This window comes from Patella vulgata, chromosome 5 (assembly GCF_932274485.2).
Source record: "Patella vulgata chromosome 5, xgPatVulg1.2, whole genome shotgun sequence".
Lineage (NCBI taxonomy): Eukaryota > Metazoa > Mollusca > Gastropoda > Patellidae > Patella > Patella vulgata.
Genome location: NC_065883.2, coordinates 13,119,470 through 13,143,034, shown reverse-complemented (window position 1 = coordinate 13,143,034; position 23,565 = coordinate 13,119,470). Strand labels below are relative to the sequence as shown.

General features: G+C 37.0%; 2 protein-coding genes across 2 annotated transcripts in view; one reads left to right on the top strand and one right to left on the bottom strand.

The window, feature by feature from the left end:
• Positions 1-13,739, top strand: part of LOC126822176 (leucine-rich PPR motif-containing protein, mitochondrial) — a 40,569-nt gene extending 26,830 nt beyond the window's left edge. The window contains exons 26-36 of the mRNA XM_050550922.2: positions 68-158; positions 1,019-1,167; positions 1,806-1,942; positions 2,259-2,335; positions 3,180-3,315; positions 4,001-4,119; positions 5,075-5,172; positions 6,963-7,031; positions 8,107-8,197; positions 9,209-9,351; positions 10,846-13,739. Of these exons, the coding sequence (XP_050406879.1) occupies positions 68-158; positions 1,019-1,167; positions 1,806-1,942; positions 2,259-2,335; positions 3,180-3,315; positions 4,001-4,119; positions 5,075-5,172; positions 6,963-7,031; positions 8,107-8,197; positions 9,209-9,351; positions 10,846-10,917 (1,182 nt within the window). The 3' untranslated portion in view covers positions 10,918-13,739. The remainder of the gene's footprint in view (positions 1-67; positions 159-1,018; positions 1,168-1,805; positions 1,943-2,258; positions 2,336-3,179; positions 3,316-4,000; positions 4,120-5,074; positions 5,173-6,962; positions 7,032-8,106; positions 8,198-9,208; positions 9,352-10,845) is intronic.
• A 695-nt stretch (positions 13,740-14,434) lies between these two features.
• LOC126821589 (2-amino-1-hydroxyethylphosphonate dioxygenase (glycine-forming)-like) lies at positions 14,435-18,016 on the bottom strand. Its single transcript, XM_050550042.1, has 3 exons — positions 17,873-18,016; positions 15,419-15,644; positions 14,435-14,640 (listed from the first exon to the last, which is right to left on the bottom strand). The coding sequence occupies exons 1-3, from the start codon at positions 18,011-18,013 to the stop codon at positions 14,435-14,437; spliced, it is 573 nt and encodes a 190-aa protein (XP_050405999.1). The 5' UTR covers positions 18,014-18,016.
• Between the last annotated feature and the right edge of the window lie 5,549 nt (positions 18,017-23,565).

Here is a 23,565-nt window from a genome sequence, read left to right as displayed (position 1 = left end):
TAGTAAGTTTTCTTCACTAAAATATATCTTTGTATTTCCACTTACAAGTTTATATTTATTCTTACAGTTAAATGTACTGGAACAATTTGCAGAACTAACTAAAGACAGTGATAAAAAACAGAGAGATGAAATATTATTTGGACTCATTCGTGGTTATGGTAAGTGTTGGAATTAATCTTGTAGGACCTAATCTGTTAATCTGTGGTGTTAATTTGATTAATGATAGGGCAAACCTATTCTTATATGGCCATTATCCGAACTCTAGACAATATTCACAAGAATGGATTTCTTTGGAATAAAGATAAAAAAAACATAGACATGGCATTGTTCGACCTTCATGCTGGTTTCAGACTTGCTTTCGCACAACACACCTACTACTTGACTCGGGGCTGACAAGGTGCGTATATTTCACTCCCCTCAATAAAATTGTATGCATTCATCCATCAGGAGGAAACATCGATTCTCGCAAAAATTCATTGCTTCAAATATCTGATATCCATTTTTTAAAAGAAAATCCACGAATTATTTTATTGGTCCTCCGCCTTTCGAAGAAAGCAGGGGACTATTAAAAATTGGTCCGTCGGTCCATTTGCCACCCAAACATATTTTTGAATACGTATTACTTTGTCTATTGTTGCTATCGTTTTAATGCGTTCTGCTTTCAGGGCTGGGCTTGCAGATTCAGTTTGTTAAAAACAATAAAGTCATGTGAAAAATAAGTTATTTTGGGTTGAATGGTTTAACACCTGCATTTTAGATCATAATGTCTGCCATTAAGCCAATTAAAGTGAATTATTGAAATTTTCACCCTTGTTAATTAACACACCTTATCTAGAGATTTTAAGCCATAGGAGTTATAATCCGAATCTTATTCTTTTATCCAGATACGTAGGAATTGATTTTTGGGTTAGATTTATATACAGCAAACATACAGATTAACCCTTACCTATTTCTCAGTGTTGACATGATATTTTCTCCACTCCCCATTATTGATCATTATTCTTTCATTTTCAAACAGCAAAAGTGAAATCAGTGAACAAAGCATTAGATGTGTTAGTACAGTATGAAGAAGAAAATACTGTACCAAAGGACAAAACACTGCGATATTTAGCTAAAGTTTGTGAGACAGCTGGCATTAATGTTCCGTTTGAAGTGCCTGCAATTGTAGTAAGTTGTAATTGTTTTTCTTTTCTACTTGATGTGAGGTGAGGGCGGTGGTGGATGGCAGAATGGTTAGCGTGTGCACGTTGTATCATAAGGTCTGTCATTGAGTCAATTGGTATGATCTCGATTCCCTGGTTGTGCATGACAAGGTGTAAGGTCGCCTGTCCATCCTTGTGGGTTTCTCTGAATGCTCGGGTTTTCCCCTACTGCTAAAGACCCCTACATGCAAGCTTGATATTCAAATCTAATTGAACCATATGTTAGTCCCGAATGACCTGGTTTGTGTCAAGTGGGGGAGTTAAACCCCATTTTTGTCCCCCCCTCTCTCTCTCTCCCTCTCTCTCTCTGTCTCTACTTGGAATGACCCCAGATGTGTCAACCCCCAGGTATGCAAAATCACGACATGAATGAAAAAACAGGAAAACCATGAGATTATTTCATTCATCAAACTATTCTGTGGTGTTTTTTCAACAGCTTTGCAAATTCTAGCAGTCTGTGTCTGGGCATAAAATTTCCCTCATAGCACACTGCATGGCATCTGCCCATCTTCATTAGCCCTGTTAGAGCAGAACAGTAGGACGTTAATCCCCATTTTATTCATTCATTCCTTTGGTCTGTACTTCATTTTATTTGTTTTGTAGAATACACCTGGAAATGTAAGAAATGAAACTAGAGTGGATAACAGACGAAAACTGACGCAAATTGATCTCAAATTTCCTGAAGTATTAGATTTAGTTCAATCGGAAGATGTGGAGAAAATAATGGAGGCTAAAGCAAAGTAAGTATATTCTTCATTCCATTGCACAAATTTAATAAAACAATCTATAGGTGGTAATCTCCAAGTACAAAACAACTGTGTCAGTGGTGCAGGACAGGGGGTCTGGCAAGGGACAACGTTTAGCCGTTCAGATGGGACAGAAACTTAAGGTCCTGTGTACACATTGGCGTGTCTGTAAAAGATCCCTTGGCACCACTGCCTGGGCAAAATTTCCCTGATAGTACACTGTATGCCCGTCTTCATTAACCCAGTCGGAGTAGGACGTTAAACCTCATTTCATTTGATTTATATTTTATCTTTATATTTATTTATAAAGGGTAGATGCTGATCAAAATGAAAATGCAGCAGTATTTTTACCTGAGGTTTTGAATGTAATTGGAAAAAATGAGAAAGGTATTTTGATGCATGTTTTTATTATGTTAATGTTTTCTGCTCTTTTGTCATTGTTCTGATGAATGCTCTCTGGGTTAGACTTGTTTACAAATTATTAAATAACTTTCATAGTTTATTCAACCCGTACAAATGTAAAGTCTGAAAATTAATATCAACCACAAAGACCCTTGTTGAGTCTCTTAATGTTGCGGGGGGGTTGGATGGCCGAATGGTTAGCATGTGCGCACTGTATCATACGGTCTGTCATTGAGTCAACTGGCGGGGTTTCGATTCCCGGGTTGTACTTGACAAGGAGTAGGGTCGCCTGTCCAACCTCGTGGGTTTTCTCCGGGTCCTCCAGTTTCCTCCCATAGCTAAAGACCCTAACGCGCAAGCGAATTATTGAAATAAAATTGAACCATGTGTGAGACCCAAAATGACCTAGTTTGTGTCGAGTGGACGTTAAACCCCATTTCTCTCTCTCTTAATGTTGTGGGATCAGCCTCAAGAAATAAGATCTGGTTGAAATGAAAGCATGAAATAATTTGTGTCTGACATTGTCTGTGACTGGTGCCTTATTTCCAGGCTTAAATATTGTGGAACTACTGTTATATCCGGCTCCTGGGGTGTTGCACTAATCTTGTAGGTCAAAGTGAAAACAACCATTCTCCATCTTGAAATTCCAATCTCTTTATTTCTCAAAAAAGGCTGAAGATCTACAACATAAGGGAGACAACTTATATCTACTTAAACTTACGGTTTCAGACCACAATGATATTCAATATACCACTATGTGATACTACTAACAAAATAAGACCTTAGATATATAAGTTATTGATGGTTAGTTTTGTTTGGTGTTTTTCAGGCCATAAGGTATTAACTTACCTGAGACAAAACCAGAAAGTTGACGATTTATTATCCATTTTAAACACATCTTACCCCATATCACAAGCTATTAAAACTACAGCTAAAAAAGTTTATTTTGGTACTCTACAAGATATGTAAGTTGTATTCTATATTTTTCAAAAGCAGCGGAAGCAAATTGAGTATGACGTTGGCTTGCTAACCAGGAGTTTAGGTTTTGGCCTTGTCAGTGGTACAGGATAGAGGGCCTGGCAAGGAACAATGTATAGTCATTCGAACAGGATGAAAAACTGAGGTCCCATGTACACATTGGCGTGCATGTAACAGAAACCTTGTCAGTTGGAATTTGATATAAAAGTAGGTCGTAGTGCCGCTATCTGGGCCAAATTTCCCTCATAGCACACTGTGTTGCGTATGCCCGTCTCCATTAGCCCGGTCAGTGCAGATCAGTAGGACATTAAAACCCATTTCATTTCACTGGTTTTCAAACAGCATTAATCCTTTAGGCTATATACGTTGCCTTATATCCAGACTTGCCTTAAGCACTTGGTACATGTAAATATTGACTACCCTGGTTTCCTGTATCAAATACGATAGTACTACATGGCCCGGGAACTGAGCATGGCGTCATCAGCGCCATCTTGGAATTGGGACGTATTAAATATCGAAGTCTGTCAATCAATGCATAATTGTCCAAGGGACATGAATGCCAAGTTTCATGTCGATTGTACTTGAATTGGCTGCTGGTGCTGTATATGTTTCATTGCCTTGAAGTTTATCCAATGTTTTCTAGTAAATTTCATTGTTTTTTTTATATTTTAGGTCTGAAAATGCAAAAATAGAAGAATTGGTAGAAAAAAATAAAGAAGATATAAATAATTATTTGTCTGTAAACATCTTAAAAAAATTAAAAGAAGACAATCCAGATTTATTTTCTAAAGGTAAAATCACAAATCGAATATTTAAAAAGACGAATAAGGATGATAGGTAGTTTCCTGTGCTCTCCTGACAAAATTTCCATCGTTTGGCCATTTTCATAAGCCTAGTTGGTTGGACTTTGTAACCTGACAAAATTTCCATCATTGTTTGGCCATTTTCATAAGCCTGGTTGGTAAGACTTTGTAACCCATTTCATTTTTGTAAATTACTCTTTAAATAGGAGCAAAACCTCTTTGATCTGCCTGTTTAGTCAACATCAAGGTCTAACTACATCTTAAAGACTTTTAGAACTTTGTGTTCAGTTGACCTGACTGAACTTTGTGTTCAGTTGACCAGACTGGACTCCTTATTTAGCCAATGATCAAATGCTTTTTCTAAGGCAATAATTGCTTAAACATGCATTATGCAAAAGCAAAATTTTCCTATTGCAGGTCTTTTTAGGCCTGAAAAGTTACCAGAATTATTAATAAGACATTAATTAACTTATCCAGACCATAATCAACTCTCGATGTCATCGCTAACCCCTGATATTTACTGGATTGGGATCCGATCTGCTACTCGACGCTCATTCATGATTAAATGGATAATGGAGACTATGTATTTTATTGTACCGACTTTAGTAATGATGATCGAGGCTAGGCCCAAAATTCAATCGCTAAATTCTTGGTTCAGAGTGGATCAATTTGACTGAAATTTTCACCAAATTCCTTTTACATTATCTAGTTTTGAACTATTATAGGTACAACTGCCAGCTCTTTATCTAATCTTCCATAATGTATCTTTAAGCCAATCACGTTGACTCAATTCAGACTTCAAAAAGAAGAGATTTGTGTGTAAGATGTTGTTAGATCTGATGTAATATAGACCAACATTATATCCATGTTGAATCTATATAAAGATGTGATTTAATTGAGATTAATTAATTAATCAGTGTTTAAACCATATTTAATTTTGCAGTGGAATCAATTGTTTTGTCCAATCCTTCAAGTGGAATGAATTCGTTGTTAGCTTATTACATAGTTTCTGATTATGATAAAGCGAAAGACTTGTTACAGGTAAGGCTTGTTTTTGTTGTCATGAGTGGCTCAGTGAGTAAGGCGCTGACTCGCTAGCTAGGAGGTCGCATGTTCGATCCCTGCATTGGCCGAGAAAGTTCATCAGGATTTTCCAACAAGGATTCCCCTTTTCAGTGGTGCAGGATGGAAGGCCTGACAAGGACAGCTGTCAAGTTATTCGGATGGGACTAAAAAAGAGACACATTATACATTGGCGTGCACATAAAAGATCCCTTGGCAGTTGGAATTCGATATGAGATTAGGGCATAGTGCCGCTGCCTGGGCAAAATTTCCCTCATAGCACACTGTATTGCATATGCCCGTCTTCGTTAGCATAGTTGGAGCGCAGAACAGTAAGACGTTAAACCCCATTGTCATGAAGGGGTACAGAAAGGTATTCAGTATGGTTTTCCCGTGTCAGTAGTGCATTACGCAGGGCCTGACAAGAAACCATGTCTAGTTCTTCGGGTGAGACAAATTCCTTAGATCTTGTGTACCAATTGGCGTGCATGTTATAAAAGCACCCTTGTCAGCTGGAATTTGACAAAGAGTAGTCAAAGTTTGCCTCCAAGCACACTGCAGCAAACAAAATAAGAAATCTATGAGTGGCAAGTAGCTGTCCTAGATTTCTCTCATGAAGCGACTAGTTTCATTCAGTTCAAACTCATCAGGCTTAAGGCAGGACACTACCTAAGAATTTTACATTGATAACAGAAACTTGCCATTTAGTGTAATATTAGTATATGATGTCCCAAATCAGATTTGATAATTTGAGCGCAAAATGTTTATTTGTTGTCATGGAAATGGTGGCCATATTGGATTTTTTTATATATTCACGGTGGCTATGTTAGGAAATCAAAATCTTCAACAATTTTATTGAAACAAACTATTTGTGATTTGGAATAACATAAATAGGCATTAAAGAGTGCAATAAGGCATAAACTTTACTATTTGAATGTTAATAAAGAACATTATGCATCCCACATAAAACAAGTGGGTGTGGCCGAACACACCACTAAAAGGATTTTGTACAATAAAATGTCCAAATGTATAACAAACACTTTGAAAATCACCTTATTGCAAACAGTAGCTATAGCACTAATCGTATTCCAAAGATGAGACCATTATCTCTCATAGATTTTGAGAATTTGATTTTCTAAGACCTGATATGGGTGAAAAATTGTGTACAGAAAAAAGCAAGTTAAAAGTTAAAAAATTGATTTACCTATACAAATGACTAAATATTTAACACTATATAATATAAAGGCTGGACACGACTTGAAAAATCAACAAATTTTAACTATTTTGGGCAATTTTAGCTGATATCAAAATTTGACAGATCAATCTATACAGAGTGTTTTATAAGGTAGTGTCCGGCCTTAAGTGAGATTGTGCAGATGTTCTCTTTATATAATTGTCGGGGACCGGAGCACAAAATGAGTCTTGGGTGGACCAGCACATCGCTGTATCACCGGAGCAACTGAGACGGCTAAAGAATTGCTCATTTGCATAGACTCTAAAACTCCCAACCCTGTTTAATAAAATAATAAGTAAGCATATGGTGCAGCGTAGGACGTTTAACCCCATTTCATTTCTATCTCTCTTGAATTATACCAATGTATTCACAAAATGATTCTTTTCATTTTTTCTTGGATGGAGGTGGCAGTTGAACCCCTATCTCTCTATCTCTCTCTCTCTCTCTCTCTCTCTCTCTCTTTCTCTAAACATTATATATTTTATCGTTTAAAATCTGTCAGTATACCAAACATCGCTATTTTCTTGTTTTGTAGAAAGAACCTGGATCAGTAGCAGGAATAAAAAAAAAATCTATGTTAAATTTAGCCAGAGTTGAGAAAAAGGTACAGTTAAAATTTATAATGAAATTATGATCCTATTTCTATAGGTTTTTCTGGGAATGAAATAGTATGCCTATTACTTTGCCTTAATTTTATTTTGCATGTTACCACAAATTCAAGCTGTGAATATTCAGTACCAAGTAGTCATGTCAGGTGTGAATATTCAGTACCAGGTAGTCATGTCAGATGTGAATATTCAGTACCAGGTAGTCATGTCAGATGTGAATACTCGGTACCAGGTAGTCATGTCAGATGTGAATACTCGGTACCAGGTAGTCATTTCAGATGTGAATACACGGTACCAGGTATTCATTTCAGGTGTGAATATTCAGTACCAGGTAGTCATGTCAGATGTGAATACTTTGGTACCAGGTAGTCATGTCAGATGTGAATACTCGGTACCAGGTAGTCATGTCAGATGTGAATACACGGTACCAGGTATTCATTTCAGGTGTGAATATTCAGTACCAGGTAGTCATGTCAGATGTGAATACTCGGTACCAGGTAGTCATGTCAGATGTGAATACTCGGTACCAGGTAGTCATGTCAGGTGTGAATATTCAGTACCAGGTAGTCATGTAAGCCATGAATTGTATAGCATACAAATAGTAGCTAGTGTGGAATCTTACTTTGTCAATTATGGCCGAAAGGATTTGATACAATACTCCAACATCATAGTAAAATTCTATTTTAGTCCAATCTCATAAGTTTTCTCTGGGTCCTCTGAGAGACCTCTACAAGCAAACAAATTATTAAAATAAAATTGTATCATGTAAGTCCCAAAAAGAGCAAGTTTTTATCGAGTGGAGTTTAAATCCCACTGCTCTCTTCTCTCTCTTCTTTAGTTGATTCCCCGGTTGTAAGTGTCAAGGAGTAGGGTCATCTGTCCAACCTCGTGAGTTTTCTCCAGGTCCTCCAGTTTCCTCCCACTGCTAAATACCCCTAGGTGCAAGCAATTTATTGAAGTAAAAATAAACCATATGTTAGTCCTGAAATGACCCAGTTTGTATCAGTAGACATTAAACCCCACTCCCTCCCTCTCTTTAGTATTATGCAATTTTAATTTTTGTTTTTTTAGGAGGAAATATTTGACAGGATAATAGATATAACACGCCAGTTCAATAAAACAAGTTTATTTTACATTTATAGTCATTATATAGATATGTGTGGTAAGTTAGAAAAGGGACAAATCACCTTATGTGCCTGACACCTCTTCACTAAGGGGGTTTGATTCCCCAGTTGTACGTGACAAGGAGTAGGGTCACCTGTCCAACCTCGTGGGTTTTCTCCAGGTCCTCTGATTTCCGGCCACTGCTAAAATTATTGAAATAAAATTGAACCATATGTTAGTCCCGAAATGGCCTCGTTTGTGTCCAGTGGATGTTACGCTCCATTTCTCTCCCTCTTTACTAAAACTCCCTTTGCCCATCTCTTTAAAAGAAGCATTAACACTTGGGAGCATTTGCAGAGGGCCTGTTAAGGGCTGTGTGTAGTTGTTTGGATGGTACAAAAACCAGGGTCCCATATAGACGTGGGCAGATGGAATTCGTAGAATCACTGTCCGTGCAAAATTTCCCTTATAGCACATGGGGGATGTTCCAATTAGATGTATGCCAAAATTAGAGACAAATATGTCAAGGTATTGCAGATATATGCCCATATTTTCTAGAGGTCATAATTTTTATCCAATTTTGATGAAATTTAAAATATATGTTAATATCCAAAAGATCTCAGATGGGTTTAATTTTTCCGTTGATTTTATATAGTGTATGGGCTCCCAGAAGAGCTGGATCAGTCGAAAAAACAATTGGAATTCAAATTATTAGCTGGTCGTAGAGCCACTGTGTGGGCAATATTACTCTTACATTACACTGCATTGGGTCGGTTGGTTACTTTTAAATCCGAAGGGCCTGACAAGGACAGCTGTCTAGTCATTCAGATGGGACGAAAAACCGAGGTCCCGTGTACACATTGTCGTGCATGTAAAAGATCCCTTGGCAGTTGGAATTCGATATAAGAGTAGGCGATAGTGCCGCTGCCCGGGCAAAATTTCCCTCATACACACACTGTATGGTGTATGCCCGTCTTCATTAGCCCAGCATAGGAGCAGAACAGTAGGACGTTAAACCCCATTTCATTTCATTTACTTTTAAACCCTATTTCTGTCGGTTTATTTTCAGTAAAAGGAGGAGATCTTGATACTGTTTTAAATATTATTAAAAAGATGGAAGCTGATAACTTAAGTCCACAAGATATGCATGAAGTAATGTTTAATCGTTTAGAGGTAGCATTTAAAGAAAATAATAGACTTTTACCTTGGCAGGTGAGTTGACAAAAAACAGTGTTATTAAAATTTTTAAATGGACTGAAATTTGTGGGCATGCTGCAATCTGATCAAAATCAGATCTTGGCCAATACTTTTCAATATGAGATTCCAATTTACTTAAAAGGGGGGTTGGGTGGTTGAATGGTTAGCACGTGCACTGTATCCTAAGGGCTGTCATTGAGTCAACTGGTGCGGTTTCAAATCCCCGGTTGTACATGACAAGGAGTAGTGTCGCCTGTTCAACCTAGTGGGTTTTCTCCAGGTCCTCCGGTTTCCTCCCCCTGCTAAAGACCCCTACGCACAAGCGAATTATTGAAATAAAATTAAAACATATGTTAGTCCCGAAATGACCTAGTCTGTGTCGAGTGGACGTTAAACCCCATTTCTCTCTCACACTCTCTCCAATTTACTTAAAACATCTGACATTTTTTATCATTGTAAAATGGTTATACTCATATGCCGCTGTATCATAAAGTCTGTCATTGAGTCGACTGGCGTGGTTTCGAATCCCCGGTTGTACGTGGCAAGGAGTAGGGTCGCCTGTCCAACCTCGTGGGTTTTCTCCGGGACCTCCGGTTTCCTCCCCCTGCTAAAGTCCCCTGCGCACAAGTGAATTATTGAAATAAAATTAAAACATGTTAGTCCCGAAATGACCTAGTCCGTGTCGAGTGGACGTTAAACCCCATTTCTCTCTCACACTCTCTCCAATTTACTTAAAACATCTGACATTTTTTTATCATTGTATAATGGTTATACTCATATGCTGTAAGGAGCCACGGTGGCTCAGTGATTAAGACGCTAACCTGGAGGTTTTGGGTCCGAGCACTGTCTTGACCGAGAAAATTCATTGAGATTTTCTGATGTGGTCCCCCATTTAGGCGCGGATCCAGGGGGGGGGGGGCACTCGGTGCATGCCCCACCCCACCGCGACCCCTATTTTTCGCGGTGGCAAACAATTTTTTCCCCATATATTCTTGCGGGAACGGAAAACAAAAATACTTAGAAATGGTAGTGATCCCCATCGTAATTTACTCCGAAACGAGCCGGTTGGTGACTTGGTTGATTGCCCATCAGTCTGCCCACCAAAGGTCGGGCTTCGCACTCCCAAGTGGGGACAGCAAGCCCCCCCAACCCCTTTCTGAAATTCCTAGATCCACCCCAGTACTTGTCAGTGTTGCAGGACTGAGGGCCTGGCAAGAGACAACCTATAGTCATTTGGAAGGGACGAAAACCGAGGTCCTATGTACACATTGGCGTTCACATAAAAGAACCCTTAGTAGTTGGAATTCAATATTAGAATAGGCCATAGCTCTGCTGTCCAGGCAAAATTTCCCTCATAGCACATTGTATGATGTACGCCCATCTACATTAGCCAAGTCAGACCAGAACAATAGGACGTTAAACCCCTTTTCATTTCATTTCATATCTTTCCTTAGTTGATTTTTTGTTTTGCAGAAATTTAAAATATTTTAATGTTTATTTTATTTTCAGTCAAATGCAGGTGATACAAGTTCTGATAGTTCAGATTCCGATTCTGATTCAGATGTTAAAAAACCCAAATAAGACTGTTGTTAGTGATAAATTATATTTGCTTTATATGAAGTATGTTAGAAAGAATGTTTGTTTCATTCAGCTATCTGAATCATCTTATTGATCGTGTCATAAGAGTCAGCTATCATGTATTTAGAGAGGCTGGTATCTGAGTCATGTATTTATAGAGAGGCCAATATCTGAGTCGTGTATTTGGAGAGTCAAAAATCTGGATGGTGTCTTTAGAATGATATATTTTAGAGTCAGAGAACTGAGTCATGTAATTAGAGAGTAAACAAGATGAATGGTGTGTTTAGAATAATATACTTTAGTCAGATAACTGAAACATTTATTTTGTGTTAGCTACCGGAGTCCTTTAGTTTAGAGTCAGCTAGCTGAATGGGGTATGGTCAGTTCAGCTTGTTGAATCAATTATATTGGATCAACAATCTAAGTCGGCTAGCTTATTCAGTATTTTGACTCCCCTTTCTGAAAAGTATATTTTATAGTCAGCTAGCAGAGTCCTGTATTATGATTTAGCTAGCTGAGCCCTGTATTCAGAATCATCTAGCGAAGTCCTGTATTCAGAATCAGCTCACTGAGTCATGTATTCAGAGACAACTAGATGAGTCCTGTATTCAGAATCAGCTAGCTGAGTCCTGTATTTAGAATCAGCTAGCTAGTTCATGTATTCAAAGTTATTTTAGAGTGTGTTAGATGAATCAGTATTTTGAGTCAACTAGCTAATTCGATATATTTATTGAGCTAGCTGTATTGTGTAATTTAGAATCAGGTAGCTGAATCATATATTTTATAGTTTTTGTTAACAATGTGTGTGAAGATATAAAACTGTGCTAATATACATATATATATATATATACACTAGACAGGGACATATTTACTTGGTTACTGGACAAGTCCTAATATTTACCGATCAAATATATACTTTGTTTTTAATATTTGAAAAAATATACTTTTCAAGAGTTTGACTCCTAATATGCAATAGTGAATATGAAGGTTTCCAGAAGACACTTATTAAAATGCTTTGCTTTTATTAGGTCAGTGCTAGAGGTATTTTGAATATGCAGTTTATTACATTAATATTCTTATTGAAAGTGACATTACCTCTTTAATAAGATCGCTTCAGTTATGATTAATAGATGTCATGTTACTTGTAAAAGAGTTGGTTTTCATTCCTGGAAAAAATTTAAACAGTTTTATACTTGGTCTATAAACTGGGGAAACTATCTTTCAATTTTCCCAATCTAAGGACGAGGAATTTTGAAAGTTTTTTTCCTATTGTTTATTTTGATTGTATTTAATGAATTATATGCAATCTAATTAATTTATAAATGTTTAACTAAGATTTTACAAATGATTGTATACATACCAAATGTTCTGATTGTATAATTTTAATTAGGTGCATTTTAAAAACTTTTCTTTTGAATTCATATGCAGTGACGTAACATCCTTCTTTAAAAAATCTTAGATGTTTGTGACAATCATAATGCAAGAGAGAGGGGGGGGGGGTGATGTGAGTAGTCATTTGAGCATCTTTAAAAATTTGCTCTTACATTTAACCACAGCATAATTAAAATCATTTGCTTAAAATCTGTCAATTTTGATTTAGTTAAAGGGCCAATCCCGATAATATTTTGGAGAATAAAACTGCTTAATTTTGTGTTAAAATCCCTAAAACCCTCTACCTTAGGGCCGAGCAACTAGCTCAATATATTTGATATATTTTCAAACAACTTAAACCTGTCAGTCTTCATCTGGAAATGGAGACTGGTGTCCCAACTTGTATTATGCGGTGTCTGGATAAAACCAGGCTTTAATTTTATAAAAACTATGTGTAGGTGAAATTTACCTTTCGTTATCAAGTACAGCACATGGGTCATTCATTGTATAGACCTCTAAATGAACGGGAATCAATTATCAGGTCACCCAATCAAAAAATTGACCCGAAATCTTAAAAGCGTTACGTGTCGGGATAAGCAGTTTTGACGTTCACACCCAAACGACTTAATATTTTGAGCTGAAACTTTGAGACAAGGTAAATACACCATTCCTCTATATTTTGGCGCTTAAATATCATACGTACTCAGATTTTTATTTTTGAGACTCTGTTCAATTCGGGATAGTCCCTTTAAATATTCTCTAAAATGACTGGATATAATTAATCATGGTTGATACTAGAAATAGAGGAATCTAACTATAAAATAATTTATTTCCTTTATATGTACAAATGTAATAGTTGCTTAATCATTGTATAATATATTTGCATGTTTTATTAAGGAAAGGTCTGTATATTTGCAGTAAAATAACCGAGGTCTCCAACCTGTTTGTCTCGGCTAGCTTATACCATGTAAACAGACCCTTATAGATAGAAGTAATTAGGGCTATCTGCATCACTCTTAACTTTAGCAAAGTTGTATTTTACTGAAATTGTGATTAAAATCAATGATTCTGCATTTTTTTTGTTTTGGACAAAAGCTAATTTTTACAGCTTTAATCCACACTAAAATGTACTCTGATTATTTAACATTTAATTAAGAAGATAAAACCATGGTAGATAATCTCCTGGGTTTGGATTTAGTGGGATTAAAAAGAGGCCTATCAAAAGATTTTCCTCAACTGTTATAGGTGGCACTGGCTTGTTTCAAGTGAGTTGAAAAGAGATAATTACTGAAAGTAAAATGTTTTAATTTGAAAAATCACTGAAGTACTACACTAGTTAAAGTAAGAATGATGTATTTAGCCCTGAATGAGTGATTGAGTTAAAGATATAGACATTATTAGTGGTTGTTTATGATTCGATAATATTTGTTAATAAATCATCTTTGGTATTTAAACTGTTGTAGTTCTATATCATATATTAACAACAAGAACATCATCAATGAAAAACAAAAGAAAGATTGCATACTTGATAATTGAGTCTATAATTAACTTCTGATTTCAACTGGAAGTGTTTATTAGTCTCCCCCTCTCTTTTAACTGCAGAAAGAACAAATGTGAAAAAAAAACAGGTCACACGGCCCTTTATAAATGATGAGATAGCTGATAATCAGAATATTTCTTTTTTTTTAAATGTCCTAATGAGAACTTTATTGTCATCAACTAAATCTGCAATCTGTCCACAATTTCAATCAATTTGCAGGGGTTGTTCATGGAGTAATAAGAGTTATCTCCCCAATTATGTTCAAACGTATGAAAGTTTGTGAACACAATACAGTATATTGAAGATGCACCCACCTTATTGGGTTTAACATACTACTTTCCTGCATCGACTGGGCTAATAAAGATGGGCATACACCATGCAGGGAGCCACGAGGGAATTTTTGCCGGACAGTGGCGCTAAGGCATATTTTTCTATCGAATTTCAACTGTCAATGGTTCTTTTACATGCAGACTCACATTTTAAGAGTTCCTGAAGGGATATTTTAAAACTTAGTGATCTTTTTAGATTATTGTAAATGAAGAACTTGAATAATATACTCTCTATAATCCTGAAGGTATATTTTAAAATATGGTTCTAATTTAGATTAGATTATTGTAAATGAAGAACTTGAATAAGATACTCTCTATAATCTTCTATTGATCCTAGTGGTGATTCGGTATTTTTGGCCAATTCGTCCCATCTTCTCATAGAAAGTATGACTTCAAATAATGGAGAATTGCTAAACTTTTCTGCTTCTTGTTGACTCATTGGTCCACCTTGATGTTCTAAAGTCATTTTACTAGCAGGACTTAGCTCTGAAATAAAGTATTATAAATGAAATAAAATGGGGTTTAACATCCAACTGTTCTGCACTGACTTGGTTAATGAAGACGGACATAGTGTGCTATGAGGGAAATTTGGCCCGGACAGCCGTGTTACGGCCTACTTTTATATCAAATTCCAACTGTCAAGGGTTCTTTACGTGCACGTCAGTGCGAACACGGGACCTTGTATTTTTCGTTCTAACAGAACAAGAAGACGGCTGTCCTTGTCCCCTCCGTCCTGCGCCAAAAGCAAGAGGAATGCACCAAGGAAAATCTATTCCATAATATATAATACAGTAGCAGATGTATTCTGATGAGGCACATTCCCTGTATGCCAACACATCACTCTATTGATGACTATGTATACAACTCTATAACACCAATCATGAGATTATGTGGCTCCTATACTTGCGCATTATTCTGCACTGGTCGTACAATTTTTTAGTTTTGGAGGTTGATCGTAGCCATGGTTGAAAATTGTGTTTTGAAAAAAAAAGGCTATTTTTCCAGCGGGCAAAATAACCGATGGGTCAGATCTAGTTATGGTCATTTTCCATAGCCCTCGGTCCCGACCGGCATATACGATCGACGTGGAACCCATGGCCAAGACAATTACACCACAGGTTGTTGCCCTTGATCAAATTTTACTATTTTACTAATGCTTTCATTACCTATGAAAGAATAAAAATGTGACGTAATTTATGGACTGTGGGGGCATGTTTCATTGCCTGCCAACCTATCTTTTTAACCCTCTATTGATTTCACTCACTTTCATAGTACTGTTTATCTTTATACACCAAATATCGTTTAGCTTGAACATGTCCACTGACTAGCTCACAGACCAGAGATGGAAAACCTAAATCACGGAGATAATTCCCTCCTATTGTATCATGATCTTTAGCACCTAAATCTTGATCATCAGTTACCATAGATACTGTATTTTTGTCAATACCAATTAGATGTCCGATATCATGAAGTAAAGCACCCACTGTCACCTGTAAATTTTAAAATTGATGAATTGAATCTTTAGAAAACTTTAAAGATATTGTGCAGTTTCACTTTTAGGCTAAGTGGGTAAGACGCCGGCACACTAGCCCGGAGGTCGGGTGTTCGATCCCTGCATTGGCCGAGAAAGTTCATCCAGATTTTCCGGATTGATTCCCCCTTGTCAGTGATGCAGGACGGAGGGCCTGGCAAGGACAACTGTCTAGTGATTTGGATGGGACGAAAAACCGAGATCCCGTATACACATTGGCATGCACATAAAATATCCCTTGACAGTTGGAATTCGATATAAGAGTAGGCCATAGTGCAGCAGTCCGGGAAAAATTTCCCTCATAGCACTGTATGGTGTGCGCCCGTCTTCCGTTCGGAGCAGAACAGTAGGACGTTAAAACCCATTTCATTTCACTTTTATTAAAATTTATATATTGTGTGATGTATAGATTGTACAAAAGAAAGGCTAAATACAAAAGTCTGTTGATTACTGACGAGTACTCTGTAGTAATATACTATTCAAAAAAAGTAGGGGATATTTGATTTTGGGGGCATAATACTAAAATATGCAAATGACTCAGAAAAAGTCACTATAGAACCTAACAGAAGAAACATTTCCAGTTACATGTGACGCCCAAACGCACCAATAGCTACCGCATGGAATGCAGGTGATGCTTGGGATCATCATGGGGGTCCAACCCAAGATTTGCACGACTCTGACTTTGAATGTTACAGTCATTGTGGCATTGAATTCCAGGGTGGAAACATCAGTTTAATTGTTTTAGTGACCAGAAAACAAATTTTGATATGCGTCGGCTTACCCAAAATAAAAGGTTACGTGCCCTTGGCATGCTACAGATCGGCACAACACAGGCGGTTGTGGAGCGGACGATGAATGTTTCTCAGTCTGTCATAAGCAGGCTATGGTCCAGATACGTGATACACAATCTGTACAGGACAGACCACGCTCAGGTCGACCAAGGGCGACAACTCAAGCCCAGGATCGATTTATCTGTACCTTGGCCTTGAGAAATCGTGTCATCACAGCAAATCAGATCAGCGCTCGTCTTCAAACAGACACTAGTGTGAGAGTGAGTGGCCAGACGATTCGGAATCGACTGCATAGGGGTCACCTTCGCGCCCGACGTCCTCGCGTGATCCCTTGTTTGAGAGATCATCACATTCAGGCAAGACGTCGTTGGTGTAGGGGTCGTCAACACTGGGATAATCGACGCTGGAGCAATGTGATGTTTTCAGATGTGTCAAGGTTCACTGTTGATTTTTTGGACAGACGTAGGAGGGTGTGGCGTCGTCGAAACGAGCGCTTCCAAGACGTTAACGTCATCAGGCATGATCGATTTGGGGGTGGTTCTGTTATGGTGTGGGGAGGCATCACTGTTGCTGGAAGAACGGCTTTACATGTTGTTGCAGGGCGTGTTACAGGCCAGTACTACCGGGACAAAATCTTGGCAGTCCATGTTGTGCCGTTCGCACGACGTCATGGCCGCCGTTTCATCTTCCAGGATGACAACGCAAGATGTCACAGGGCCAGGATCGTTACAGGTTACCTCCAACAACAGAACATCACCACATTACCTTGGCCAGCACTGAGTCCCGACCTCTCCCCCATCGAGCATGTCTGGGACATACTTGGACAGAGGTTACGTCAACGTCAACAACGTCCTGCCAACGTCCAAGAACTTGCTGCTGCGTTGCAACAGGAATGGGACAATCTGGACCAAAATGACCTAAGACGTCTCATTAGGAGTATGCCACGTCGGATCAATGCTTGTTTGGCAAACAGAGGAGGATTTACCCGTTACTGACTTGGTTGTGATGCTGTGGTAACTTTGCTGTTTGACCCCGGGTATCAATTTACCCTTATAATGGTCAGTCTGTGCCTTACTTAGTCTAACGATCATTTGGAATAAATCGATGAATGTGAACTTCATTTCATTTTGTCATTTGTTTCTTCGTCAGTTTCATTAGGTGACTTTAATAACACTTAAAAATCAAATATCCCCTACTTTTTTTGAATAGTATATATAGCAGGATTCCATTTAGTCTGAAATTATTGAATAGTAAATGTTTGTGACTCATTAACTTTTTGGCAAATGTATTCAAAATTTGAAAAGCATTTAATGAGAAACGAAGAGCATTGCTGGTTAGGCCTGTATATGCTGTAGGTTATTGTGTGACAGTGTGAAAGATTTTGATATTGACCTACCTGAAGATTATTCATGTGTTGTTCAGCTAATTTAGCACATTGTATCATATGTTGTGTTTTACTCACTGATTCACCTAAATAATTTGTTTCACCGTATAAATTAAACAATCGTATAACATCATCCACAGCCTTCTCTGTCATACTGTCTCTTACACAAACAAGACACTGCTGTTTTCAGTCCCTCCTTATCTCAACAGATACAAGATATGAATTCTATATCTACCCTTTGACCTTGCAACACAAATAAAATAAGTTGTTTCTCGGGCACCACCCGCCGCCCTCAAAAATGGTTACGTTGTCCGTCAATTTTACAGCACCCCTGAGAACACTTTCCGCCCCCCCCCCCTCGTTGCTATGAGCAAGTTAGGACCCTGTTGCCCGTGCAGTCGTTTTATTGGTCTTGATGAAAAATAATACACAACGCCCAACCATCGATACGTAAGTTAAAAAAATATGCCGCTTGTGCCTACTTAATTTACGCGATTACTTCGTGGTTTCTCTATTTTCGGACATTTTAATCAATGGACAGTAATTATAACGTTCAAAATACTCAGTCTCCTACCAAGTATGCACGTTACGACGTTGACTCACCTGTGAGCGCTGGTTTTTATCTGTAACCCTTTTATTTCGTAAGAATTGCCACGTGGTCCAACTTGGGAAACCAATTTGTCATTACATAATATTTAAACCATTTTCCATTCATCGACAACAAAATATTCCCCCATAACATATACGCAATATGTATTCATACAAATTCCTGCACATTCAAACTTATTTTCCGTATTGAAACTACGGTTGTCTTTTAAAATTCCATTCAGAAAATCCCATCTACAGTGGCATTGTCACAAGAACTCGCTGTCGCACGGAATTCGTCGCCTACCATATAAGGCAAAGCTACTACGAAACTAGTAAAATGGTTAATTTTGGCGCGAAATAGCTGTAAAAGGTCACGTACACCAATACATTATAACACGCTGAAGTAGGCCATGCATATTTTTTTTTTACGAATGATTATTTTAAAATACGACTTTATAAAGAAGAAAACGATGCTTAGATAACATGAACTATTGTTATCACGAACATTTCGATTTCTATAGTACAAACGAAGGCAGGTAATTACTGAGGAATATTTTTGACGTGAACTTGGAAGTCGGTACGGGAATTAAATATGAAAAATAGAGAGGCCCACCAATTTTTTTGTTTTTTCTTCTAATCATAAATATCATTCGTAACACGATATGCTACATAAGAAATATTTCTAGCTGAAGTCCATTACCCACTATTATGTGCATGCTTAACGAAAATCGTGGTCTCGCACGTAAATCAAGATTTACTTAGCTACATAGGCGACTTTTACGGCGTTTACATATACATAATAAGTCTACAATTTACCGCATAATATGTACCACTCTTTGATCGTCATGTCTTTGCTTGAGTAGACTTGAATCTGGAGTTTATGTTTTTAAGTATGTACAATAAATGAAACCAAAACGTACACAAGTGAACTATTTCTGTAATGTTCTGTGAAAAAACGAACACCCTCCCGCCCATACAATTTTCAGCAATAACGAAATTTTACTTTGCACCATCCTCTAGCCAGCAATGAAGTGAAAACAAAAAAAGAAACCACCCTCCCTTCTACATTTTCAGTTGTCTAAGAAACAAGAAATTATTTGGTGTGACCTTATTTTGATTAATCTCGTCAGAATAACAGATAAAAAATAATATGCAGGTCATTTTAAAAGTGAAAACTTGAAAAGGTTCCATCTATAATTGGAAGAAGAGAAAAAAAAGTACAAAAAGGATTTGTGAGCTGTGTGAATTCCTTTAATTACTAGTGGCATCAGGTGCTCTTGAATTAATCCAGTATACCCCACCTTCTGCATAACACCTGTCATAACTAGTCAACAGGAACATACAATTCAGTAACCCATTTATTGGACTTTAAAGTCACGTGCAAGCTTAAATGGAGACATTTAACCATGATCCCCACATTTTCTGTCATTCTGAGATTTTATCACTAATTATTTATGGTTTAATGGTCGAGAGCGAGACATTAAGTAATATATTGATACTGCATAGAGGCGTTAGCCGAGTGTTGTTTCAATATATTACACAATGTCTTTAGCTCGAGACCACTAAACAACTTAAAATACAGACACTATTCCGCACGTGCTTTTCAATGAAATACGTCACACGGGTCCAATATTTCACCTAGTATAGTTAATGTGCAATTGGCAAGTTGCCCGTACATTATTGCAACTAATGGTACGCCAACATCAAAGGATGTGTATTTTATATACTAATATTACAAGCAGCTAACACATCAAAGAGATAAATAAAATTTATTAAAAAGTGTCAATAGTTTGTATAAGTTAATACCCAGAACACAGGATAAGTTGTTAGATGTGTAAGAAAATATAAACTATTCTATATCAATCAAATCAATACATATATTATATCTACATATCAGGATAAATTACAATAATTTCTAGTATAACTATAGCTATTATATATATAATATGGTCCAAGACAATCTCAATCTCAGAGATAACTTTACCCTTTGTTCCTTAGCTCCGCCCCTAGTGACTACTGATTGGCAGGATTTGTTAGAATGAAATGCTGCTGATTTCAAAATGGCTGGTGAGTTTTACCAGAGATAAACGAATGGTAAACTTATCTCTGGGATTGAGATTGGGTCCAAGGATCATACACCATTCTTTTTATTTAACTTCAGATTTACTCAAATTTGTAACCCACACCTAAAAATAGCTTTAAAACATTTATTCAACTGGGTCGATGTGTGAAAAATAACTCCTAGTTACATATTTTTACCTTGAGTCTTAGAAACAAGCATATGAAATTGGATTAAAACTGGAGTTGATTGTCCTGGAACCAGTCTGTAGAAAAGTAGACCTTAAGTACACATATTTATAATAGACACAAGTTAACAAATATAACATTTCTCATATCACATGAAAGCCTACAGTGGCCTACACATAAAAGACATAGGGGCAAATATAACATTTCTCATATCACATGAAGGCCTACCGTGGCCTACACATAAAAGACATACGGGCAAATCACGATGGCCCAAGCACTGGAGATCACTATACTCCCCGGGGATGATTCCCCTTGGGTTGTGCGATTGCACATACAACATTTTATTAACCACTAATTTTCATTACAGGGAAATCTTCGGGTGATAGTCTACTACAAAATAATTGTAATTTTAAAGGAATACTTATATGGAAACTACAGGAAATTTTGCCCTTATACCGTAACCAGAAAGTGATTAGCAGTAACGTTGCTTGTGAGTGCAATAAACATAAGATTATTCCCACATTTATTTTATTTACTAGTTATATGTAGCTAGATTATTCCCCTTGGGTTAGATATCTAAACCATTAAGGTAAAAAGAAACCTCTATTCACTTCAGGTAAATTGGGTGACCTGGGGGTCGACTAGCATCTGGTTTTGCCGCAGGCTTGCACATAACAAGGAGAAGGGGTGTCTGTCGAACAAGATGGGTTTTCTTTGGGTTTTTAGATTTCCTCTCACTGCTAAAGATCCCTATGTACAGGCAAATTATTAAAACAAAAGATGTACCATACGTTAGTCCCGAAATAACCTAGTTTGTGTTGAGTGGACATTAAACCCTATTTCTCTCTATATGTAATGACTTTTTAATGTACAGTAATTATAACATGACCTACTACAAATCAAGTAATGTACATATTTGCGACTATAAAAAAATAAGCAAAATCACAAATCACTCCTGACAAATAATATTTAATCTTAGTATTAATCTTTAATAAATTTTAAAAATAATTTTAAAAACATAATACAACAATCGGAATGTGCCCTTATTTCTTCAATCGCCATTATTAATAGAATGAGAGTAGAGTTCCATGGTCTGTAATGAGGGTATAGTCTCATCACCATGGTAATGTCATATACAGTAAAACAACCATCTGTAATGAGGGTATAGTCCCATCACCATGGTGATGTCATATATAGTTAAACAACCATCTGTAATGAGGGTATAGTCCCACACCATGGTGATGTCATATACAGTAAAACAACCATCTGTAATGGGAGTATAGTCCCATCACCATGGTGATGTCATATATAGTTAAACAACCATCTGTAATGAGAGTCTAGTCCCACACCATGGTGATGTCATTTATAATTAAACAACTATCTGTAATGAGAGTATAGTCCTACATCATGGTGATGTCATTTCCTGAGAAACAATCATATAATCTAACATACATTATATTTCACATCTATGGAGCAGTGATTAAAAATATACAATCTAGTCTCAATCATACATATAATTATAATTTATTTAAAGGCAGTAAAATGTAATCAGTATGGATAGCAAGCGGAAATTTATAAACAACCTATGGAGATGATGCTAATTTTTTAAGATACACTGAATTTTTTATTAACCCTTTGACAACCGCATTCCTAAATATTTTGAAGCTTATACACTGAGATCCAGGTACCGTGACGTCTAATGTCTGGCTGGACAGTGTTGTTCAAGGTAGATCCGTTAGTCCAATATTTTACTTTGTAGTACAAAAGTTTTCTCTGGACGTAAATAAAAGAAAGTCACGGTCATAGAACCAGCCACTCGTGTCGTTAGCACCGCAGCATCACAATCGGAAATTTGGCAGCTTTTGTTAATAGGGTTAATTTTCTTCTTTGAGCGGCATTTAGTAATTGACAATGTAATAAACACAAAATCATGATATGAAACACAATTACTATTTTAATTAAAGCGACATTTCTCTCAACGTTTTCAAGCAAATGATGATGAAAATAATATACAGAACAGGGTTTATATACAAGAACAAATAACAGCTAATTAACCATTAAAATAGTAATTGTGGTCCATATTATGTTTTTGGTAATGGTTTTATATATTGTTTCAATAAACAGCACACATCAAACTAAACATCATGTTGTATGTATATTCACTCTTAACTTTACTATGTGTCTAGTCTTGTTCCTCATTCTGGTAGGAGGAGGAGGGGGCAGGGTTAGAGATATAACTAACAAGGCACACATTTTGGGGCTTTTTTCCTAGTCGAAACCAAGACCTGGTACAATAACCACGTATTATCGCAAAAATAATAATTTCATATTACATTTAAACTACACAGTATTTGTGTATTTTCAACTCTCCAAACCAGTAATACTTTCAATAATCTTAGCATGCTTTGTAAATATCCTGACATTTTCTCTGGTCACTTCTGTCTTTGATGCAGCCATTTTGTTTTTTCAACTCTCCAAACCAGTAATACTTTCAATTGTTTTAGCATGCTTCGTAAAATTCCTGTAATTTTCTCTGATCACTTCTGTCTTTGTTGCAGCCATTTTGTACAGATATTTTTAACGGCAGCCTGTCCTGTTCGTTGTGCTGCTCCGGCTATTCTCTGTACATCTTCAATTCTGTCTGATTTTACCGCCAGTAAATACGCTGATCGTAATTTACCACATAATATATAGGCATTTATCTAGAAGTATATAATATAATAGTACACAAACATTTACAGGACGAATGATAACAGGGTGCACCTGGGGCATGGGTGGAACAAGTGGCATATTGTACCATTCCAAGAGGCACATTGGACCATTCTAAGAGGCACATTGGACCATTCCAAGAGGCACATCAGACCATTCCA